General features: G+C 47.0%; 1 protein-coding gene across 5 annotated transcripts in view; it reads left to right on the forward strand.

Moving 5' to 3' along the window:
• rnf43 (ring finger protein 43) overlaps positions 1 to 19,953 on the forward strand; it is a gene marked incomplete at its 3' end in the record, with an annotated part of 85,688 nt that overhangs the window by 39,465 nt on the left and 26,270 nt on the right. For all 5 annotated transcript variants that reach the window (XR_013780116.1, XR_013780117.1, XM_079355948.1 and 2 more), the window contains exon 2: positions 14,475 to 14,588. Coding sequence is in view for 3 of the 5 variants with exons in the window: in XM_079355948.1 (XP_079212074.1) it covers positions 14,475 to 14,588 (114 nt within the window). The remainder of the gene's footprint in view (positions 1 to 14,474; positions 14,589 to 19,953) is intronic.

The following is a 19,953-nucleotide window of genomic DNA, read 5'->3' on the forward strand; positions in this document are numbered from 1 at the left end:
CTTTATCCCACAGAGTACAGCATCACAGCTGCTGAAAGGCCTTTGTAGTCGGAAGTGCAGCACCATAATGTAGCTGCTGCGGTACGAGAGCGCCTTGTTTTTGTTGTCTCGATACACTCTGCACGCTCTTCCTCTTCTGTAATTATGCGCCAAATATATTTGAATGAGGACAGAGGTCTGCGTAAATGTCATTTGTCCTTTTCAAGGACATTTCAGATGCCACTCTATCTGCAGAACTTTTCTCTTCTCTCTGGCGCCCAGACGGAGCTGCTGGAGGTGAACGCGGCGGAGTTCATTCACAGGACTCGAGACTGTGTGCTCATGTCCCGAGCCTGTCCGAGTCGTCTTCCTGAGATGACACAGCTCTGTGAAAATGAAAGCAGCAGCCACGGCTCAGCCTCTGCTTGTTAGTGTGTGTGTGTGTGTACTGCATACACACTGTTACCAAATGAGACAGCTGATTTATGTGTGTATACACAGAGGAGAGTTTTATGACTGTATACTGTATGGATGTGTTTCATGGTGGCGGTGATGAGTGCGTGCTGCTGTTGGAAATGGCAGATGTTATCATACCGTCCTCTGTGTGCAGACTTGAAGTCGTGTTCTTCAAGAGAAGTGTTTACATGTACAACTGTTGGAGGCTCTTCAAATCCCGCCTGTAACGACGTCACAGTTGCATGAAGTGTGGAGCTCGAACGTTTCCTCACGTTTTCTTTGATGCTGCACTTTTTAGGCTCACGAGCTTCACAGTAGTGTTGCGGGAGGCTGGAGCGGAGAGAACCCGCACATGCACGATGAGAACAAATGAGCCCTGTCCGCTTCAGGTGGGTTTGGTACTGGACCCATTTTCTGGTATTTCTACCATCAAAAGTTTTTTGCTCCCCTCCTGTTTGTGTGCCAACCGGACCCAAAATGGACCCTGGTTTGCTGTGTCCCTCTTAATCTTCTTCTTCTTCTTCTTCTTCTTCTTCTTCTTCTTCGTTGAACTTCATCAGTAGCGGGCTACATTGTGTTGGGCTGCTATGATGTCGCTGACGCGGCTGTATTCATCTGGCTTACACTCCACTTACCAAATCCTGTAAGGGCGCGTTTAGCTGTAGAAACTCAAGCAAGTTCAAGGTTTAACAAACTGTACTGAACCAAAGCGGACCGCTTGGTGGAAACCGGGCTGTATAGGCTTTTATCAGACTGGGGAACCAGGAACCTCCTCACTGTGAGGATACGGTACAAACCACTGCACCACCTTGCAAACGCCATATTTTGATCAATACTTTCAAGTCCATATGACCCATTTGGGGGTCTGTGCTCGGGACCCTAAGTCTGATCTAAATAGAGACAGTTTGGTTCCATGGCAAATACCCGAAAGTCCATGAAAGCAAAGAAAATCAGCACAGTGTTATAAAAAGGTTTTTGAAGGTTGAGTAGAGATGTAAGCCAATCACAGGAGGATGTTAAAAACCTGACGATGCATGGCCACGTTAACTACAGTGAAAGGTCAAGCTCCCATGTGTCAATGTGAGCCAACTGTACAGGGGCAGCTACGGGGGGGGGGTCATAGTACATCAATAGATTCAAAATCCCTCTTGATACGTTGACAGAAACAGAAAGAACACTGTGATAAGAATCTAACGTCTTATCGCCTTTACTAACAAGTTGAGGGTGGTCTGTACCACATGTTCATGTGCACTCTGTTCTACCACACACACACACACACACACACACACACACACACACACACACACTGTACACACAGGTAGTAGGTGAGAGTGGCGTTCCATCGGGCAGCACTGTTTACCTGCCCACTACAGCGGATTCCTCAGCCGGCTGGCTCAGACGTGGAGGTGCAGGCTGCGGTGCCTGTGTGTCTGCCGTCTACAGCGAGACATTCTTCTCCTGATATCACTACCGCACACTCAACAAAGACGTTGAAAGGCCGGACTGAAGGCGGCAAGGAGGAGAGAGGTGTGTGTGTGTGTGTGTGTGTGTGTGTGTGTGTGTGTGTGTGTGTGTGTGTGTGTGTGTGTGTGTGTGTGTGTGTGTGTGTGTGTGTGTGTGTGTGTGTGTGTGTGTGTGTGTGTGTGTGTGTGTGTGTGGCAGAGAGAGAGGGAGGGAGGGAGGGAGGGTGGGTTGAAGAGAAAGATGGACGCGGCTCATGAAATTAACTCTGGTCAGCGAGGCCGGAAGCCTTGAAGTGTCATGCATGTGGAGGGAGAGCAGGTGTGTGGACGTGCAGTGTGTGTGTGTGTGTGTGTGTGGACGTGCAGTGTGTGTGTTGAAGTGAGTGCATCTGTGTGAGTAATAAATAGAGTGTGAGTTCCGGCCTGGCGGACATTGAGCCGGGTGTGTTCACATACTGTACACAAGCTGTGCTGTAGAAGTTGTGTTCATATGAGCCTTGTTGTGACACAAGGATGATGAACTTTGATTGGATGATATCAGGCCCGGTACAGCTGCTCATGCACGAGCACCGATACACGTCCTGAAACAGCTTCAGTATGTTAGTCTGAATCGACTAACATGACTCGGAATGTGTGTGTGTGTGTGTGTGTGTGTGTGTGTGTGTGTGTGTGTGTGTGTGTGTGTGTGTGTGTGTGTGTGTGTGTGTGTGTGTGTGTGTGTGTGTGTGTGTGTGTGTGTGTGTGTGTGTGTGTGTGTGTGTGTGTGTGTGTGTGTGTGTGTGTGTGTGTGTGTGATATGGAGATGAAGCGACTTCAAAGCGGCGTGGCAGCATTCTCTCGGCCCGGCCTGTTTACACTGCTCAGTGGAGTCTGCATTCCTCTGTCTCATTTTTCCATGACATTCCTCGAGGAGCTCCCTGCTCCTGGCTGCGTGCCCACCACTCATCGACAACCCCCCCCCCCCATACAGTACATACATACTTCCGCACAGACAACTGTACACTTCATTTGTCCATTAAAATGAGACGGGGCCCAGCTGGGTCTGGATCACGCGCAGCGCCCACCAGCAGGGCACCTTCATAGTTAAAGGAGGGGGGAAAAGAGGAAGTGGAGGGAGGGGTCACATGCTCACCCCCCCTCCACAGTCAGGTGGATGTCTGGTCGTGTCCCAACAGTGTCGCACAGAAACATCCGTGTGGGCTCGTCTTGAAAAGCTCTAAGCTCGTGTCCCTGACATAAGTCAGGCCGCTCCAACGCTCGCCTTCGAGCCCGAGTGAAATATAGCAGCGAAAAAGAAAACAATTATTCTGCCAATTACAAGGTGTGTTGCACGCAGGCGACGGCCACATCAAAGTAATTCTCTGCTCGTGTTTTGTGACTATTTACTGGTAGTGTTGCTAAGGATGCAGCGTGTGTGTGCCAGTGTGTGCGCGCTGCAGTTTGGTCACATAAACATTTGGGGAGAGTATAAATAACACGGAGGAGGCCTTTAGTTAGCGACTTGTTGTGTTTACTTGCTCCTTTCCCTTCATGGCTGCATTTCTCAGACATCAGGCCGCAGGTGATTATTGGATTCTCTGCGGGACACCGACACATCTGTGCAGAAATGTGTGCCTCTCATGGCTTCAGTTAAAGATACCCTGCACCCGGATGACAAAACACTCTGCAACTAGAACTTTAATGGAGTGCGTGGTGTCAAGAACTGTTTTATTTAGCCTACCTTTCATCGAGGTTAATACTGCCAGAGAGAACATGCGTCAGTGTGACTGGTTGGAGGTTAAATCCTTTCGAGTGTACGTCCTCAGTGTGCAGATGTTAATGGGATCACCTGTGGGGAGGGAGGAAGCTCGTCGGTCTGCCGCTCATTCTGAGCAGCTGGGAGGACAGGCTGTGATTTACAGTCTGAGTCCTAGTCATTCAGCTTTCCATTTTTCTGCAGCCGTTTAAAGTTAATTCAGCCGCCAACAAGTGAAGCACACCTGCTGCAGAGGCGCGCTGGAGGACGGTTTTTATCACAAAGTGCTAACTGTTTCCTTTAAATTAAGTGCGTTTAAAAAAGCCGTAAAATGCATCTGAAGAAAACTGGACAGAGTCGAGCCACTCTTACATGAAGTGATGGATGAAGGAAGGCCAATTGCAAACTTCAAATTGACCTCTTGTTGGCTTTTGGCTGTTTAGAGTCTGAAGGTTTACGAGGCTGTCGGGAAGAATCGTCTGAGCTGCAGGAGGAAGAGGGAAGAAGTAAAGGACATGGCGCCCTTTCACAGGCCTGTATACCATAACAAAGTCTGACCCCTCCTTAAGAGCCGCGTCTCGCTGGAATAGAGACATTTTGGTGGTCGGGTTTGGGAGGGGGGGGGGGGGGGGGGGGGGCGCATGAGATTGCATTTCCAAATGAAGCTGGATGTTCCAAACACCCCCAGCAGCCGACTGTTTTTGTATTTATGTGTGAGCGTGTAAAACACACACCTGTCCCTCGTGAAAAAGAACCACACTGCATCGCTCCTCGGGTGGCACCATCATTACGCTCTGAAGCGGAGCGACTGTTTTTTGCTTTTTTTATATGCAGACGTTTTATTTTGAAACTCAACCCTTCCCTCTAACAGACCTGCACACAGAGCAGGGTGAACATATGGCACGTTTCAAGGAGTAATGACTTGCTGGTTAGGGGCACACATGTTCCTGGCCGTGTTATAGCGGTACAACTGTATGTTTAGCGATGTCAGTCAGTGGGTCGACAACTTTGGTTGAGACTGAAATATCTCTGCAAGTATTCCCTAATTAGCCCACAACCCAACACAAACAAACCACTCACAGTACAGGACGCTGAAAAGAAGGACGGTCGTTTGGGCTAATGCTAACTGTGCCTGACCGTGTGGTTTAAATGTCCCATATTCAGCTTTTTCTACTGTTATATGCTCTTTAGAGTGTTTTCCAGGTGTCTTGCGTGATTAGGCACATCTGTCTGCACAAATTCCAAGTCTTCTCCTACGTCCTCATGTTGGCTGTAGCAGTAGCTGCATGTAAGAGAAAATTTGAACTGTGACATAAACGCTCTTAAAGACTCCAAGGACCCCCCAAAAAACATAAACATCCTGTAGAATCGACTTCCAGGTCCTGGACGTGGACACCAGCCTGCAAGAAGCCTGCAGGCTGGTGTTGTTAGCAGTGCTAGCATTAGCCACATTCAGCAAACCTATTTGAGATTGTTTACAGCAGCCAAATTCAACCCACAATGCATTGCCAATCATGTTCTCACGCACGGCGACCCTCCGGTGCACTTGGAAGCGACCAGAAGCCCCCGTTTGAGCGTTCACACCATCCCGAACCAAAATAACTCTCCTTTCATTGATCGCACAGCTCAGGAGGGAACGCGCCCTAAACACCCCATATTTATGAAATCGAGCTGGTGTGAGGAAGTTTCCTTCCGATTTCTGGTCATTAAATTCAAGAAACCCGAGAATATTGTGGATGCCATGGTATCTTAACGAGTATCAACATGGTTTGATTTTCACTGGTGTCACACGTAGGTTTAAAATGTTGGTGCCGTGACAACCCCAGTGACACAGATGATACTGGGAGTTTTATTCAACGGGGATCAGCTTCCTGGTCCTTTTTTTCGTGTGTCTTTTTTCTTCTCATACATTGTGATGCCTTTCAGTTCACACCCTTCCTAATCTCTTTCCACATAGCTGACCTTAAGTCCCTCGCCATGATTGACTGACACATTGGACACGGTTGGGTTTCTCTCTGACTGATGTTGTGGAACCTGAGAGAGTTCGAGAGTGGTCGTGCAGGCCGGGGACGGGCCAGAGGAAGTCTGGAGGACGTGTGGATGTGGCCCCCATGTCTACAGGGAAGAAGGATCACTGCAATACTAACAAACTGCCGAGGTTACCAAGCCTCTGACTTGTTATGACAGGGAAGTGCTGAGTTTATGCTTCACTCAGAGCTTTGAAATGTATAGCCCGGCGCTGGCCTGGGGCTGATGGAGTGGCCTGCGTTGTTGGTGGTGTGTATGTTTAGGAGAGTATATGTACGCGTGTGCGTTCGTGTAAGACCACAGGACCTGTGCAGGACTTGTTAAGGCAACAGAGATCCGTCTTCAAGTTGTTTGCATGACGATTTCAAGGAAATGAATACAATTTCCCTGTGAAGTGGCTCGTCCACGACACAGAGAGAGAGAGGGAGAGAGAGAGAGCGAGAGAGAGAGAGAGAGAGAAGGGTCAAAAACTGTGTAACGTGTCTCAGGGTCTTGAAGCATCAAAGAACCCAGGCTCAGTTTTTGTTCATGTTATTGGGCTTCATGTGTTTACATGGACTTGAGGATCCCGGTTCTGATCAGCTTCAGGGTCCGGTGTACAGCTGCACACAGAAACCTGCTTATTCATACATCTGTAGGTATACATGATCACTACTCACTGCTTTCTGAGTGCTGCGTCTTATTGGTGCAGGTGTCTGTTTTAGCATTTTGATGCTTTCTCTCGTCGACACTTCGTAGTCTTTGCACCCAATCCTTTTTGACTTTTTCTGTGACTTCAGTTTGTCAGAGACTTGTTATTCTGGCAGTGATAATGGAGCAGCATAAGTTAAGAGTTAAGTGTTTCCACAGAGAGTTTTATAGCTCCCCCGCTGGGCTCTAAATTCAGTCATTTCATTGACTTTCACTTCGCCTCAGAGGAAATCTGCCGCAGTGATCAAAGCACAGGCGTGTGCAGCTGCTCCTATAGCTTGACGTGTGCAAAGTTCATCTCAGTTGAACCTTGAAGCTGCAGGTTATTATGAAACCGTTGTGCACTGTGTCAGAATCTGGGAATCTGCATGTGAGGAAGTCAATTAATGACAGCATGCTTTCTTTTGTTACGTCGCCTCCTTTGGACGCGGGCCTTGATTTCATTTTCTCATTTCCCTGCTCCCAACAATTTGAACACAGTATCTGTAAGAGATGATGTCAGACTCCTCACCTGATCCACAGACGTAAGGACCGGGGAGCCATCAGCCTCGACAATCGATGGGTTTTAGGGTTTAAGTCTTGCATGTTGTTGTTTTTTTTTTTTCAAATCAAATCAATCACTGTAGTGATATTGACCAATGGGGACAGAGTGCTACACGCACACCATTCTTTGTGTGGTTGGATCTGATTGTGATCATTTCCTCTGTTGGAAGATGGACGCTGCTGTGCGTCGTCTGTGGTTTCAAAACAGCTAGTGTCTTTATCTTCTGTGAAACACTGATCAGTCAGTCACACCGCTGATACTCGAGGACTGAGCACTTCAGACTGTCTTTATTTTGCTAAATCTCATGTCTCACCTTCTTTCTTTTCCCCTCACCAGCTTCTTCCTCGTCTTGTCTGGTGTCTTTTATGGAACAGAGACTGTCGGGGGGGAAGTGCTCCTACTTAAAGAAAGCGCCCGGGCAAATTTGGGGCTGCTGGTAATTATTTGGGCCTCATTATAGGATTGCATTTCCCCGAGTCATTCTCTGCGGCAACCGTCACTGGATATGGGCTTGACACTGTCAATAAAGCGGCGGGGAAAGATGACACGCCTTTTGTTTTGACAGGACCAAAAGCAGTAATGCCTCCTGTTCGTTTGCATTTGCAAAGAGAGAGGAGATTCTTTTCCAGACCTCCTCTGCTGCGCTCCCCTGGCACCGGGCAAACCGACGTCACTCTGCTATCAGCCTTTCATGTACATTAAATCTACTCAGTGCAGGGTCATGAGAGCCTCGGCTGTTTGACGAGGAGTGTGTATCAGTGTCATCTGTGGCAGGGAGTGCTGGACCGCAGTGTGTGTGAATAAGCCAGCGCTGTTTGATTTTCAGCCCAAGGACGGATATGACATTTGAGAAAAGGCTCCAGAGTCTTGGCTTCTCGCGCTGTCCCTGAAGTTACCACGGAGGTTGAGGCTCTCTCTCCTGCACCCACCACTCTCGTACTCTCTCACCTGCAGAGGAGGGAAGTACAGATACGTAGTTACTGCTACCAAAAGTTTCCATATCGGTTTTTACACATAATAGCCAGTGTTATAAAATTCACCAATGAGCTACATCAGCAGAGTCCTGTCCTCAAATCCACCCACCCTAGAGTGTCATTCATTCACTCACACATACACACACACACACACACACACACACACACACACACACTGCCATAAACCATAGACTATAAAAATGAATGGACAAAGCCTGAGTGAGGTCACCCGTCTGTTCCTACAGGAGGTGCTGGAGTCCCATTGATGGCAGTCTCCATGCTGGAAACGCTGACTCAGCCTAGCGTTCGACAGGCTGAGAGCTGGAGCTGAGGCGGGTTTTAAGCCACCTGACACAAAGCCTCTGCATATTTTTATAACACTCCACGCGCAGAAACGGGCTCAAACTACGATCAATGTTGGAGATGCTTTTGAAAAATGGAGAGAGGTTAGAACGCAGAAAGGTTTACAGACTGATGCAGAGCTGGCTAAACACTGAAGCTTCAGTGTCTGCCACATGACAACCTGTGTGAGCACCCACTAGAGAGAGGAGGGGGCAGCTCTCTAATGTTTTGAATTTGGACTGCAGTACCCATTTTAAACACTAGGTGTCAGAGTTATATACTGCTCCTACCCCTCCTGAAGCTCTGAACCTAAACTCAGCCCTGACCAGAAAAGACCTTCTATCCTTCCTTGTACTTTATTAAAGTCCTCTTCCTACATGTGTAACTGTGCTTCTACTTGAGCAAAGATTGGGTCTTCCTCTCCCACCTCTTCTCACATGCAGCCCGCTGTGGAGGGACTACTTGCTGTGCTCCAACAGTCACCCCATGCACACATATGATCACATGCGGGTACATGCTGATGTGCCTCCAGCTACTATACATAGCAGCTCTTTCATTCATTAACCAACGATTGCTGCGATTTAAATTAACTAGCTGATGTGATTTGTCTGAGTCAGTGTGTTATCCTGACCTCTGACCTTAGATTCAGTCCACCCATTAATGAATATATTCCACTTTCTCTTGAGTCTGTGCAGAGCTCCACACGGCAGTTACTGTTGCTCAGTAACCCGGGCAAACACATTCAAATATCTTTCGGCTACAACATGCGGTCTGGTTTCTCGTCTTGGCAGCTGCTTCTCCTGTGGTTTAAACAAACATTTGCTCTCATTAAAGTGTCTTCTGCCAAGACAATCACCAAACTGCTTTGATTTACACCTTCAGAGACAGATATAGATCTGGTAAAGAAAACTGCTCTGGCTCATTGATTAATGATGAGTCACTCTTTGAACCTCTGCGTGTGCCAGAGTGACAGATTCAAGAGCATCAGAAGCTGAACAATCACTGCATCGGTTCATTTCAAAATCACTGAATAAAGATGTCAAATACCACACAGCAGTTATGATGCAATAATTCTTAAGATGTCTTTTTGTCAGGCAGAATATATGTGTGTGTGTGTGTGTGTGTGTGTGTGTGTGTGTGGGGGGGGGGGGGGTCTGCCACATTAAACTGTTCCTTGTTTTGGGAAATCTTCTTCACAACTTAAATTCCAGTTGAACTGTACTTCTGAATCATACATCAAGTAGAAACCAGGAGATTTCCATTTGAAGTCAAAATAAATATGAGTCAAAAGGTTAAAAGATGGGCCACAGTGGTCCGTGTCTGGGTGCAGCATGTTCCTCACCCAGACCGTCCGTCAGCTGCTCGCCATAACCGTTCACTTCCCGGAGTTTCCCTCCACAGCTTTAACAGGCTGGAACATTTAAAATGTCTGTCTCAACCTTTGCAACTACAGTAACCGAGTACAGTTGTCAGTAGGGCGCGAACCGCAATGAGATTACGCTGTTAATGTCCCTCTAGACTTACCGTAGCTAAGGCGTGTCACTGACCTCAGTGTCTCTCTGTATTCACAGTGATGTAAAAGAAGGACACTGCTGCATCTTTGAATGTCTCATTTCACCTTGAGAACCAAGAACCAACAAACTCCCTAATCACTTCCTGTTTCTGTGCTGAACTTAACCTTCCCTCTACCTGAAGCTCCACGTTTCAGGATTTATTTGGGGGGATTTTTATGCCTTTATCAGAGAGATATGACAGTGAATAGAGTTGGACATCAGAGAGAGAGAGAGAGCGAGAGAGAGAGAGAGAGAAGACATGTCAGATTTGAACCTGGGCGCCCCCTTGAGGATCGACTAAACCGCTAGACCAGGGGTGTCAAACTCCAGTCCTGGAGGGCCGGCTTCCTCAGACTGTTAGATGTCTCCCTGCTCGGACGCAGCTGAATCCAATGATTGACTCGTTATCAGGCTTCTGCAGAGCTTGATGACAACACATTGGTTTAAAGCAGGTGTGTTAGAGCAGGGAGACATCTAAAAGTCTGAGGAAGCCGGCCCTCCAGGACTGGAGTTTGACATCCATGCACTGACCATCGGCGTACCTTAAAGTGTTCTTGAACCTTTTCTTAAGAGAGTCCAAAAATCGAAGTAATTTTGTGTCCAAACAGGAAGTAAAGTATCCTCAAGATGGTGCAGCATTTCACAATAAAAGCATGAATAAAAATGATGGAATTTCTCATGTGATGACAACATGATAAATAGAAAGTATAATCACTTCACAGCCCGAGGTGCCAGCCTATCGTGATCGGCATATTGTTATAAACAATGACTTACAATGCAACATGCTGTCTTTAAGACTTTCAGAAAAAAGCATTTCATGTTCACTTGACCTGCATCAGCACACCATCTGTGCATATGTCCCGTTCATTCACACCATTCGGGCCAATCAGAGGAAGAACCAGCCAACGGTTTGCGCCCCTCAAATGCATTGATGTAAATGTGAGGTCACATGGTGGTCTCTTCGCTAAACAGTGTTATCGTTGTAGGCTGCAGGTTGCTCTCACAGCTCGCCGTCTTACCCCAGATACAGTACGAGTGTGTTTGCGTAGAGCAGGTGTGTGTGCTTAGTGGTGGAGTGTGAAGACAATGAGAGACACAAAGAGACTTGGGTGGACGTGGGAGGGTGAGTCACTCTGTGAAGTGGGTCAGTCACAGCTCAGGTAGCTTGTCGTTTTAGGTGTGTATGTTTGTGTGTTTGATTGAACTCTTCATTGATACAAACCTGGCAGGCCTTAAGGGGCAGAGCCGCCTCCCTCCCGCTCTTTAGTTCTCCTGAATAATGGAATCAACACGACTGTTGCTCAAACCCAATCTGCTTGATTTAGAGGACTTTGTAAACAGCGTGTTACCCAGACGCCGTACGACCTCCGTTGAACTTAACGGTGCGGTGGCTCATGATGAGAGGTGCACGCTCTTTTTGCTTCCCCTCTCTTAACGCGCGCTGACACAACTGCCTGGGCCTGGTTCTGTCTTGGCAGCAGATGAACTAAAAAGCTCTCTTGCTGATTATTGGCTCATGAAAAAAGAAGATCTGCAGAGCTAACCGAGGGAGAGAGAGAAAAGTATTATTGACTTCTCACCGCAGCTACTATTTATCCCTCCCTTTTTCTCTGACATGTATTTGTTTCTGAGGCTGTTAGATTCTGGCCTCTGAGTATTTTTGGGGTAGTCTTTGATTGTAGCTGGAGAGGAATGCCTTTAATCGTGGCTACAAAGGAACAGAGGGACATGTCCCCGTTAGTATTTTGCTACAGATCTCGACAGATGAGGAGGAGGAGGAGGAGTGAGCATTGTTAACAGTCTGTGGGGAGCTGTTTGCGTGCCCTGTGGTTTCTGGTCTATGTGAAATGGAGACTCAGTGATTTGGTTTCCCAGGCCCCTCTTTCTCAGGGCCGTACACAAACCAAATGAAGACGTTTCAGGCTGCCCTGGCTGCCGAATGTTTCTAAGTGGCACCAATGGTGGCACATGGAGAGCGTTTACAGCCGTATGATTGGAAGTGGTGTGGGCATATTCAAAATAGAAGATAATGCTTAGTCTTGTCAACGATGCAAAACATAGACACTGTGACCATGGAGGTGGTTCACCTCAGAGCCTCATAGAGCTTTCAGAAACTCAAACCAGCCGCTCAGCTGTGGGTTTATTATCTGCTTTATGATATATGAATGCACAGCTCCATTCATGGTACAAAACTGCCCTCTTACTGGACGTGGCTCTATTTCAACCGTTCCCACAAACCGATAGCAAAAACGAGCAGAGGTCATGGCATCGTTGAAGTAATGTCATTAAAGGATTTCCTTTTTATTTCCCATTTTTCTCTTTGTTCAGGGCCAAGTTCAACTGTAGGCCTTTAATTTGGGCCTTGTAAATGTGGACTGGTAGAGGCTGCTGGCAGTGCGGCGTGCAGGCCGGGCCCGGGCCAGAGGTTCATGCTGTCCTGACGGCGGCCTGCCTCTACAGCGGCAGCCATTCGAGCGCCCTGCGTGGGTCTGGATGCACTCTTCATTAGAGATGGTTAAGTTTGGGTTTTAAGAATTTAAAGCCACAACACCACCTTTAAAAAATCGTTTTCATAGAAAACATTTTTTTAGCAGGAGGAGTGGCATCTCTCTCGTGCCCACAGAGCGCCGCAGATCACCAACATACAGTACATACAGCTTCACGGCACTCGTTTAAATTGAGACCATAGGGCATTCTGTAGCAACAGGTCAGGGGCTGTGGCAGCCATCTTGGTTGCTTTTCATCATGCAGCAGGAGAACTCACACCCACTGCTTGTCAAATTCAAAGTCTTTATCGTCCCGGTCCTGAATCCAGTCAGTGGGCGATCTGTCTCGATCAGGGCTCTGCAACCTTTCTTCATCTGAGAGCTACTTTGACAAAATGAAAGTGGCTAAGAGCTACTTGTATCACATCACTTTCATTTATTCACACAGCACACATCAGCTGAATTAAGCTGCTGTTCATACACGTGCAAAATTGCAATTCGCCAATGCTTAACAATAACGTTAAATTCACATCAAGCTCTAAGAAAAAAACTTTAATATTTTACACTTGTTATTGTGCCACATAGTCAGCTATGGTAGTGAAAATTCAAATCAAGGCCCAAGAAAACACCTATATACTTGTTTTCAAATACATGAATATTGAATACATGAAGCCGACGACATTTACATTTACAGTTAACCTCTCTCTATTTATCGGTCAACCTACAGATGAGCTACCAGTAACTCCCGAATAACCTGTTGGAGACCCCTGGTCTCGACGGTTTTGTAGACACACCCGTCGGAGTTAATAGGGCGTGAGTTGCAGTCTGGCCGTTAACTTGACTTGAAGTCTCTGAAAGGCAGAAACCACAGCACATAGTCATTTGTTTTTTCTTCTTTCTTGCAAAGTGATTAATAGTCACCTCCCCCGTCTTTACATCATCATATTAATAATATAAGGAATGTGATTCTGTACTTTATACATAAAAGCATCTCCCTCCTTACCACCCCCCTCGTCCTGTTTCCTTTTATCTCCATGCCCCTCTCGTCTCGCCCTGTCTACTTTCCTCCCTCTCCCTCTGACAGACACACACCAGCCCTTTGCTGCACATTACGTCATTCCCTCTGGACCGGGATGCCAGCTGTTGATGTCACCCTTGGGTCTTTTTAATTTAGGGATTTCCGCTGGGTGAGATGGGGGGCGGGGGGGAGCCCCATGACCTCAGCCCACAGCCACATGAAGACACATGAAGACGCAGTGGCAGGACCGGGCCTGTACAAGTCTGAGCTGGGCGGGGTGGGCCGCTCTGCAGAGGGATCTTTGACCTCCAACAAGGACTGTTCTAGGAGCACTTTATTGGTGCCCTCAGTGATGTCATCTGAGCAAACGATCTGAGATAACACGGGTGTTTTTCAGGACCCGGTTTCGCCGTCCTGCGTGACAGCACGTCTGTGACTTGCAAACACTGCCGCGATCTCTTGAGCTCTTAAATGCAGCCTTTCAGCAGCTCCGAATTTCCTCCCTTTCAGAGGGGATCAAATGTTCCAACCGAAGAATATCTCTCGTTCTTTCAGTCCTCGAGGCTTTGAGTGGGAGTGAAAATGGCCGTCCGTGAAATTGATTTTATAAGGTGCCAGCGTTTTCTTCCCCTTGATATCAAAAGGATGCAGTGTAGAAACGACATGCCACAATTGAACTTCTATAGGGTTCTATAGGATCTATTTCTCCGGGGGTGTGAACACTGACATCACATGGACGACACCTAACATTTGCTTTTCATCAGGTTCTTGTGACTGTGGTCGTCTTTGTGAAAAGCCCTCATATACGATATACAACAGGACATGCCTCGCTGAGACTAATCAACATTTCTTAGTACAACATGTGGATTAGGTGTTTTGTAGTTGAGCGGTTTAAAGACAAAGGAGTTTTTGTACATGAGTGGCATGAAAAATCTGTCTCTCTGGGTAAACTACAATCTGTGTATCATCATAATGCAATCATTTCCTTCAGTTTTACACAAAAAAAGCTTTTCTGGTATTCTCTAAGAGTTTTGATGACCGTCAGGATAAAACTTTGATTTGTACTTTTTTTTTTGTCTGCCTTTGAATTCATGCTGCTGCGCTCCTGTGAGGGCTGCAGACGAAGAACTCCCTGCAAAAGTCCTTATGTAGTACAGTATCTTTGTTCATATGTTTACCTGTTTCTCTCTCTCTCTCTCTCCACAGTATCACCCTCTGTCTCTGTGCAACACGAGCGAGGATGAGCGACAAGAGAGTGACTTCATCACCATTGTCAAACTGGAGCACAGGGTACCCCGCTGTCTGCCGCTGCTCGATAAGGTACACACACGCTCTCCAAATGCTTCATGCATTTTTCTGATTCAAAGCCTCTGAGAAACTCCCCTCTCTGTGACCCCGTCCCCTCTCAGACACAGCAGCAGACAGATAAAGCCGGCTGCCATCTTGTCTTCTCTCCAGCACCTCTTCCGCTCTTGGACTCAGACTTTAAAGGCGAGATGGTTTAAGGGGGAATTGTTTGGCAGGGGTTTGAAGTTTTGTTCAGGACGATGATCTTTCAGAGGAGGGCTTGGACAGAACGGGGGGGGGGGGGGGGGGGGGGCTTAGCTCAGTGCTGCTATGTCGCAAGTGGCAGTGAGCCCTGGCTTTGAATGTGAGGCTTTCAAGCCCCAGCTGTCACTGGTCCGATCCCAGCCAGCCAGAACCAGACACTCGCTGCTCTCCATTTCTTCTTCCCTCTAATATGAGCGTAGCTTCATACAATCCTCTAACTCCAGTTCAGATGTATGTGCAATGGTCGACCTAAATCCCCCGTGTGTTTAAGTATTCTACCATACACACACAGGCTGGCATGTTCAAACTTTAAAGCAGCGTGATTTAAAACTGATGCTATTTTTTTCCTGTTTTCAAGTGGTGACAAATTAGCACGTAGGAGTAGAGTCAGGCTGCTTCCTTTTTTAGCCTGTGTTTTCTTTTCCCCCTAATTTAAAGCCATGTTTAGGAGCTGCCCGCCGTGGCGACGATGTAGAGACATTCCCACACACTTCCCCGCTCCTTTTCTTCCTCCTCCTGTTGCTCCTTCAGCGGGTGAGCAAACCGAGAAAAGCCAAAGAAGGGGGGGGGGGGGGGGGGCTGTCACTCAAGGCTGACTCCCCGAAAACTGTTTTGATTAAAAGCCTTAATGGCAACACTTTGTTGTCCAGCAAACAAAACACAGTCTCCCCCTCGTGCAAAATCACCCTCAAACAAAAGGCTTCCGAGTGTTTTTTCCCTCCCTGCAGATCGTCTTTGAAATCAGGCGAAGTGAAGGAGGGAGAGAGGGGAGGAGAGGGGGAGTCTTTCTTGTTGTTTTGGTCGTCTGGAAAGTATGTGTTGCAATAAACTCCTCTCCAGCCACCTGCATCCTCGCTTCCTCTGCGAGATTCAAAGCGTTTCGGTCTTGGTGGATTTATTGGGGATTCATCATGCAGCTGTTGAGCTGTTCGCTCTCTTCTCGGCTTTTTGAAGACGATGAGTCAGACGGTTTGGGGATGTGCACTATTGGGTCAGCCCTAGTCCCTGGATGGGACTTGTTTACAGTTTTTGTCTGACTGCAACCCGCCCCACTGATCTATAGATACTCCAACGGCCACAGAGGGTTCGTGTTGCACCGCACACACTCAGAATAGACTGTAAAGCAAACAAAGTAAAGCTCCAAACCTTGGGAGGATAACGTTTCATTGTTGCCCTCTGTTTTTATTTTGGTTTTCCGATGGTCTTATCCTCTGCGACATCATGAGCAAGCAGGGAGATTCCTCTGCCGATGTGCAGCCGTTTGTTCTATCGCTCTAATCCTCCTTTGTTTTACCGAATTCAATCTCACAGTATCTCCAAACAACTCGGAGAGTTTAAGTTTACTTACAGAGATGTGTGAGCCACGGTGCCAGGAGGCATCAGTGTTAACTTTACTCTGAATGAATGTGTAACCCAGGCTTTCTTCTCTAGACGGTCTGCAGCTCCATCATGAGAATCCACGATGGTGATGAAATCCGTGTTCACAGGGATGGAGTCTCCGGCCTGTGTCTGAACTTGTTGACTCTGTTAGAAAGCCTGCTTATTGATTGTGCTGCTCTCAGAAGAGAAGGCTTGCTTTAATCCTGTGTGTGCGTGTGCATACGCGTGTGTGAAATAGGATCAAATCACTTCAAGTATGCCTCTTTAAATGTTCTCATTAATGTGATTGTTGTATCTTTGTGGCACTTGACATTTTGTTTTATAAAATTAGTTCACAAAAACAATTCACAAAAACTGCTTTGCAAGAAGCCCGAGAAAACAAGTGGATCCATTCACAGGAAGTGCGAGAAACAAGTGAATCCATTCATAGGAAGTGCTAGAAACAAGTGGATCCATTCACAGGAAGTGCTAGAAACAAGTGGATCCATTCACAGGAAGTGCGAGAAACAAGTGGATCCATTCACAGGAAGTGCGAGAAACAAGTGGATCCATTCACAGGAAGTGCTAGAAAACAAGGGAAGCTGTTGAGGAGAGACTGAATCGTGGCCGTCATGAGGATGTTTTTGTCCCGTGTTATCTGATTGGCGGTGACGCTGACCTCAGGTTATTCCTCCCTGATGTTATTTAAGCGGAGACAGGGGGCTGGAAATGTGATGGCAGCTGCTTTTGGCTTCTTGTCCTCTGGTAGCCGAGTCCAACGTCACCAGTTCATCAGAGACGAGTTGAGGAGGAACACGGAGAACATCTGGAAAAAAAGAGGGAACATTTGAGCTTCACAGCGTAGATGTAAAAAGCAGCAGGTACACAATGGCCGTCCTCGTCTGGATGAAATGCTTCAGTGTTCAGGGGCTTTTTTGCATTTTGTCTCTTCCAAGAAAATTTGCCAGACTCATGCACCATTTCTTTTCAAAGAAATCAACGATGACTTTCTGTAACTTTCATCTGTTATTCAGAGTTGGACTGACTTTTTCAAGGAAAAACCTGAAAACCTCTGAAACCCAGATGACTCCGTTTATTCTTTGAAGCATTGGAAAGATTTGAGCGGTTGTTTTAATTCAAGCACGAGACAAAACTGAAAACGACACGAAATCTGTTTTTCCCCTGAGCAACAAGGTACGAGCGTTTTCTTTCCCGTGTCATATTCCTTTGAATGATCCTTTAATCTTTAACACAGCAGCTTTAAAAGTGATCCAACAGTAGCTTTGGGCTTATCTTTTATAATGGGCTGCCTCATTATTGCTGCACCCATTAAAGATCCATCTTACTTAACCGTCTCTGTTTTGCAGATAAGTCCTCCCCGTGGCACTCTGCATACCATTCCTCTACTCTCAAGAAAAAAAAACAAGACTGAGTGACTTTTCAGTTTGTGCCTGTTTGACCCTGACGACGACGTCTTCCCTCCCATTTCCTCTGCAGCTAAAGTTAGTCTCTGTCATACGTACTCACCATATCACTGTGAAGATAACTCAGGAGGAAGTGCTCAGCACAGAGTCCGGCAGCCTAATGACGGCCCTCTCTTCAGTCAGCACTGTCGTTATGGCTCTCACAGTCCTCATGATGTCACTTGTGGTCTGATAAGTCCGTCTCCGTCTTTGATTTGGAGCTGCATGATGCTGTGACTGTGGAGGTATTTTCCTCAGTCAGTGTTTTTTCTTTTTTTCCTTTCATGACAATGCAGGTATCCAAATAAAAGCTACACTCAAAGGGTTTTTAATAAAGCTGAACGATGGGCACCTTTTTTGTGCTGCTCTATTACCCTCAATCCTACACTCAGAACCACTCCTAGCTTCCAGTGTTTTTTTATTAAAGATTTGTTTATTTTATATATATATATATATATATATATATATATATATATATATATATTATTCCCATTTCTACTCCGCTATTGTAGTAGCTTCTCACACACATGCACAAGCAGTACCTGTGGACAAGCATTAGTAGAGAGATGTCAGAGTGCGGCGGCTGCCCCCACTGAAAGTGCCACCTGAGCTGGTGGGGGTTTGGTGCCTTGCTCAAGGGCACCCCGGCAGTGCTCGAGAAGTGGTCTGGCATACCAACGTTCATATTTTGGTCGACATCGGGACTTGAACCGGCAACCCTCCGGTTTCCAACCCAAGTCCCCAAGGACTGCCGCCCGCTTGTATTATGGGTTATCTTGTGCAAATGTCTCTGTCCATTGTGTCCTTGGGCAAGACGTTTAACCCCAAGTTGCTGCCGCTACTTCATCAGCAGTGTGTGAATGTGTATAAATGAATTAGTTCATACTGATGGATACAGAGTGCTGTTTAAAGCCTCCATGTCGGTCACATGACTGAAAGCTTTGTACAGTATAGGATCTTCAGCGCCGCCCGTGAGGTGGCCAATCAGACTTCAGGGATAGTCATGGTCCCGCTCTAAATCCATCCTTGACTAAACTTAACATCTGAAGGACAGATTTTTTATCACAGTGTATCACAGCGTGTTGATATCAGCTCTTCTCTCCTGTAGTAGAGTTGCTCTTGCACAGCTGTACACTTCCATTGAAGTCGTCTTTTTGTCTTCACAGTGAAAATAAAGTTGTGTTATAGAGAGATGAGGAAGCCATGAGGTCACACATGACAAACATAATGCCACTTTTTATTTTCTTGAAATCTTCTCCTCATGACGTCTCAGAGGGCGACACCGTCATCTTGGCCTCTGCCTGTTGAACTCATCTGGAGTTCCTCGACTGAAGTGCGGGGATTTTACTCCTGCAAAGCAAAATATTGTCAGTCAGTGTTTTCTACGGTCAGCTCAACCTAGAACAAAGTTTAAGTGAAAACAACCCGTGCAAACGACCTGGTCGTGAGTTAAATATCTGCTGTGTTGGACGTCCAAGGACAGAAAACATGGCGATATGTCTTCTGTTGCTGTCAAACACACACAGGAGAGTGCACATTCCCATGGGACTGAGCCAAGGGAAACTTTGGACAAGGCAGAGCCGTGAGTAACAGGAATGTCATTCAGTCTCCGTCCACTGACGTGAATGTTTGCTTCCTGGAGTTACTGTATTCACACCGTTCTGTGTCTATTCCCGGGTCCTGCCTTCGCCACCTGAGTGTCTGTGTCTTTGAGGGGAAACCTGCTTCCCTCTGAGGCCGTTGGCTAGTTGTGCTGTGAGTTCTCAGACATGATGGGATCTGTGGATGGGGTGCACAGTTGTAACTGTTGGGGGGATCTGCAGGGGCGGACAGGGATAATGATTCAGGCCGGGGGTCTGACCCAGCCTTCCCTCTCTACATGAAGGTTTTGTCATCTATCTGTCATATATTCCTTACATGTGTTGGACCTGGATCACAGCAGCAGGACATGAAAATTAAAACGGTTGAGCCTGCAGCATTGATATTTGCATCAAAGGAAAACGTTTACAAAGCGGCACGTAATGCTGTGATTCTGCTGTACGTGACGCACACTGATGTGTGTGATTGCTGCAGGTTGTCCAGTTCACAGGATCACAAGACGGTGAGACTTGAAAGGCTTGAAAGGTCAGAGAGGCCCGCGGGTCGCAGCTTAACAGATGTCACCTTGACCTGCAGCATTGTTGTCGTTCAGCTCCGTTCAGCGCTGTCATCACTCCGACCGGAGGCGTGCAACTGATTTGAGGCTCTGCTTCTCGGCCGCTCTGTCACCTTAAAGAGGTGGAAAATTCTCTGGCCTAAAGGTGCGTGCGTTC

Source organism: Symphodus melops, assembly GCF_947650265.1.
Source record: "Symphodus melops genome assembly, chromosome: 11".
Classification (NCBI taxonomy): Eukaryota; Metazoa; Chordata; class Actinopteri; order Labriformes; family Labridae; genus Symphodus; species Symphodus melops.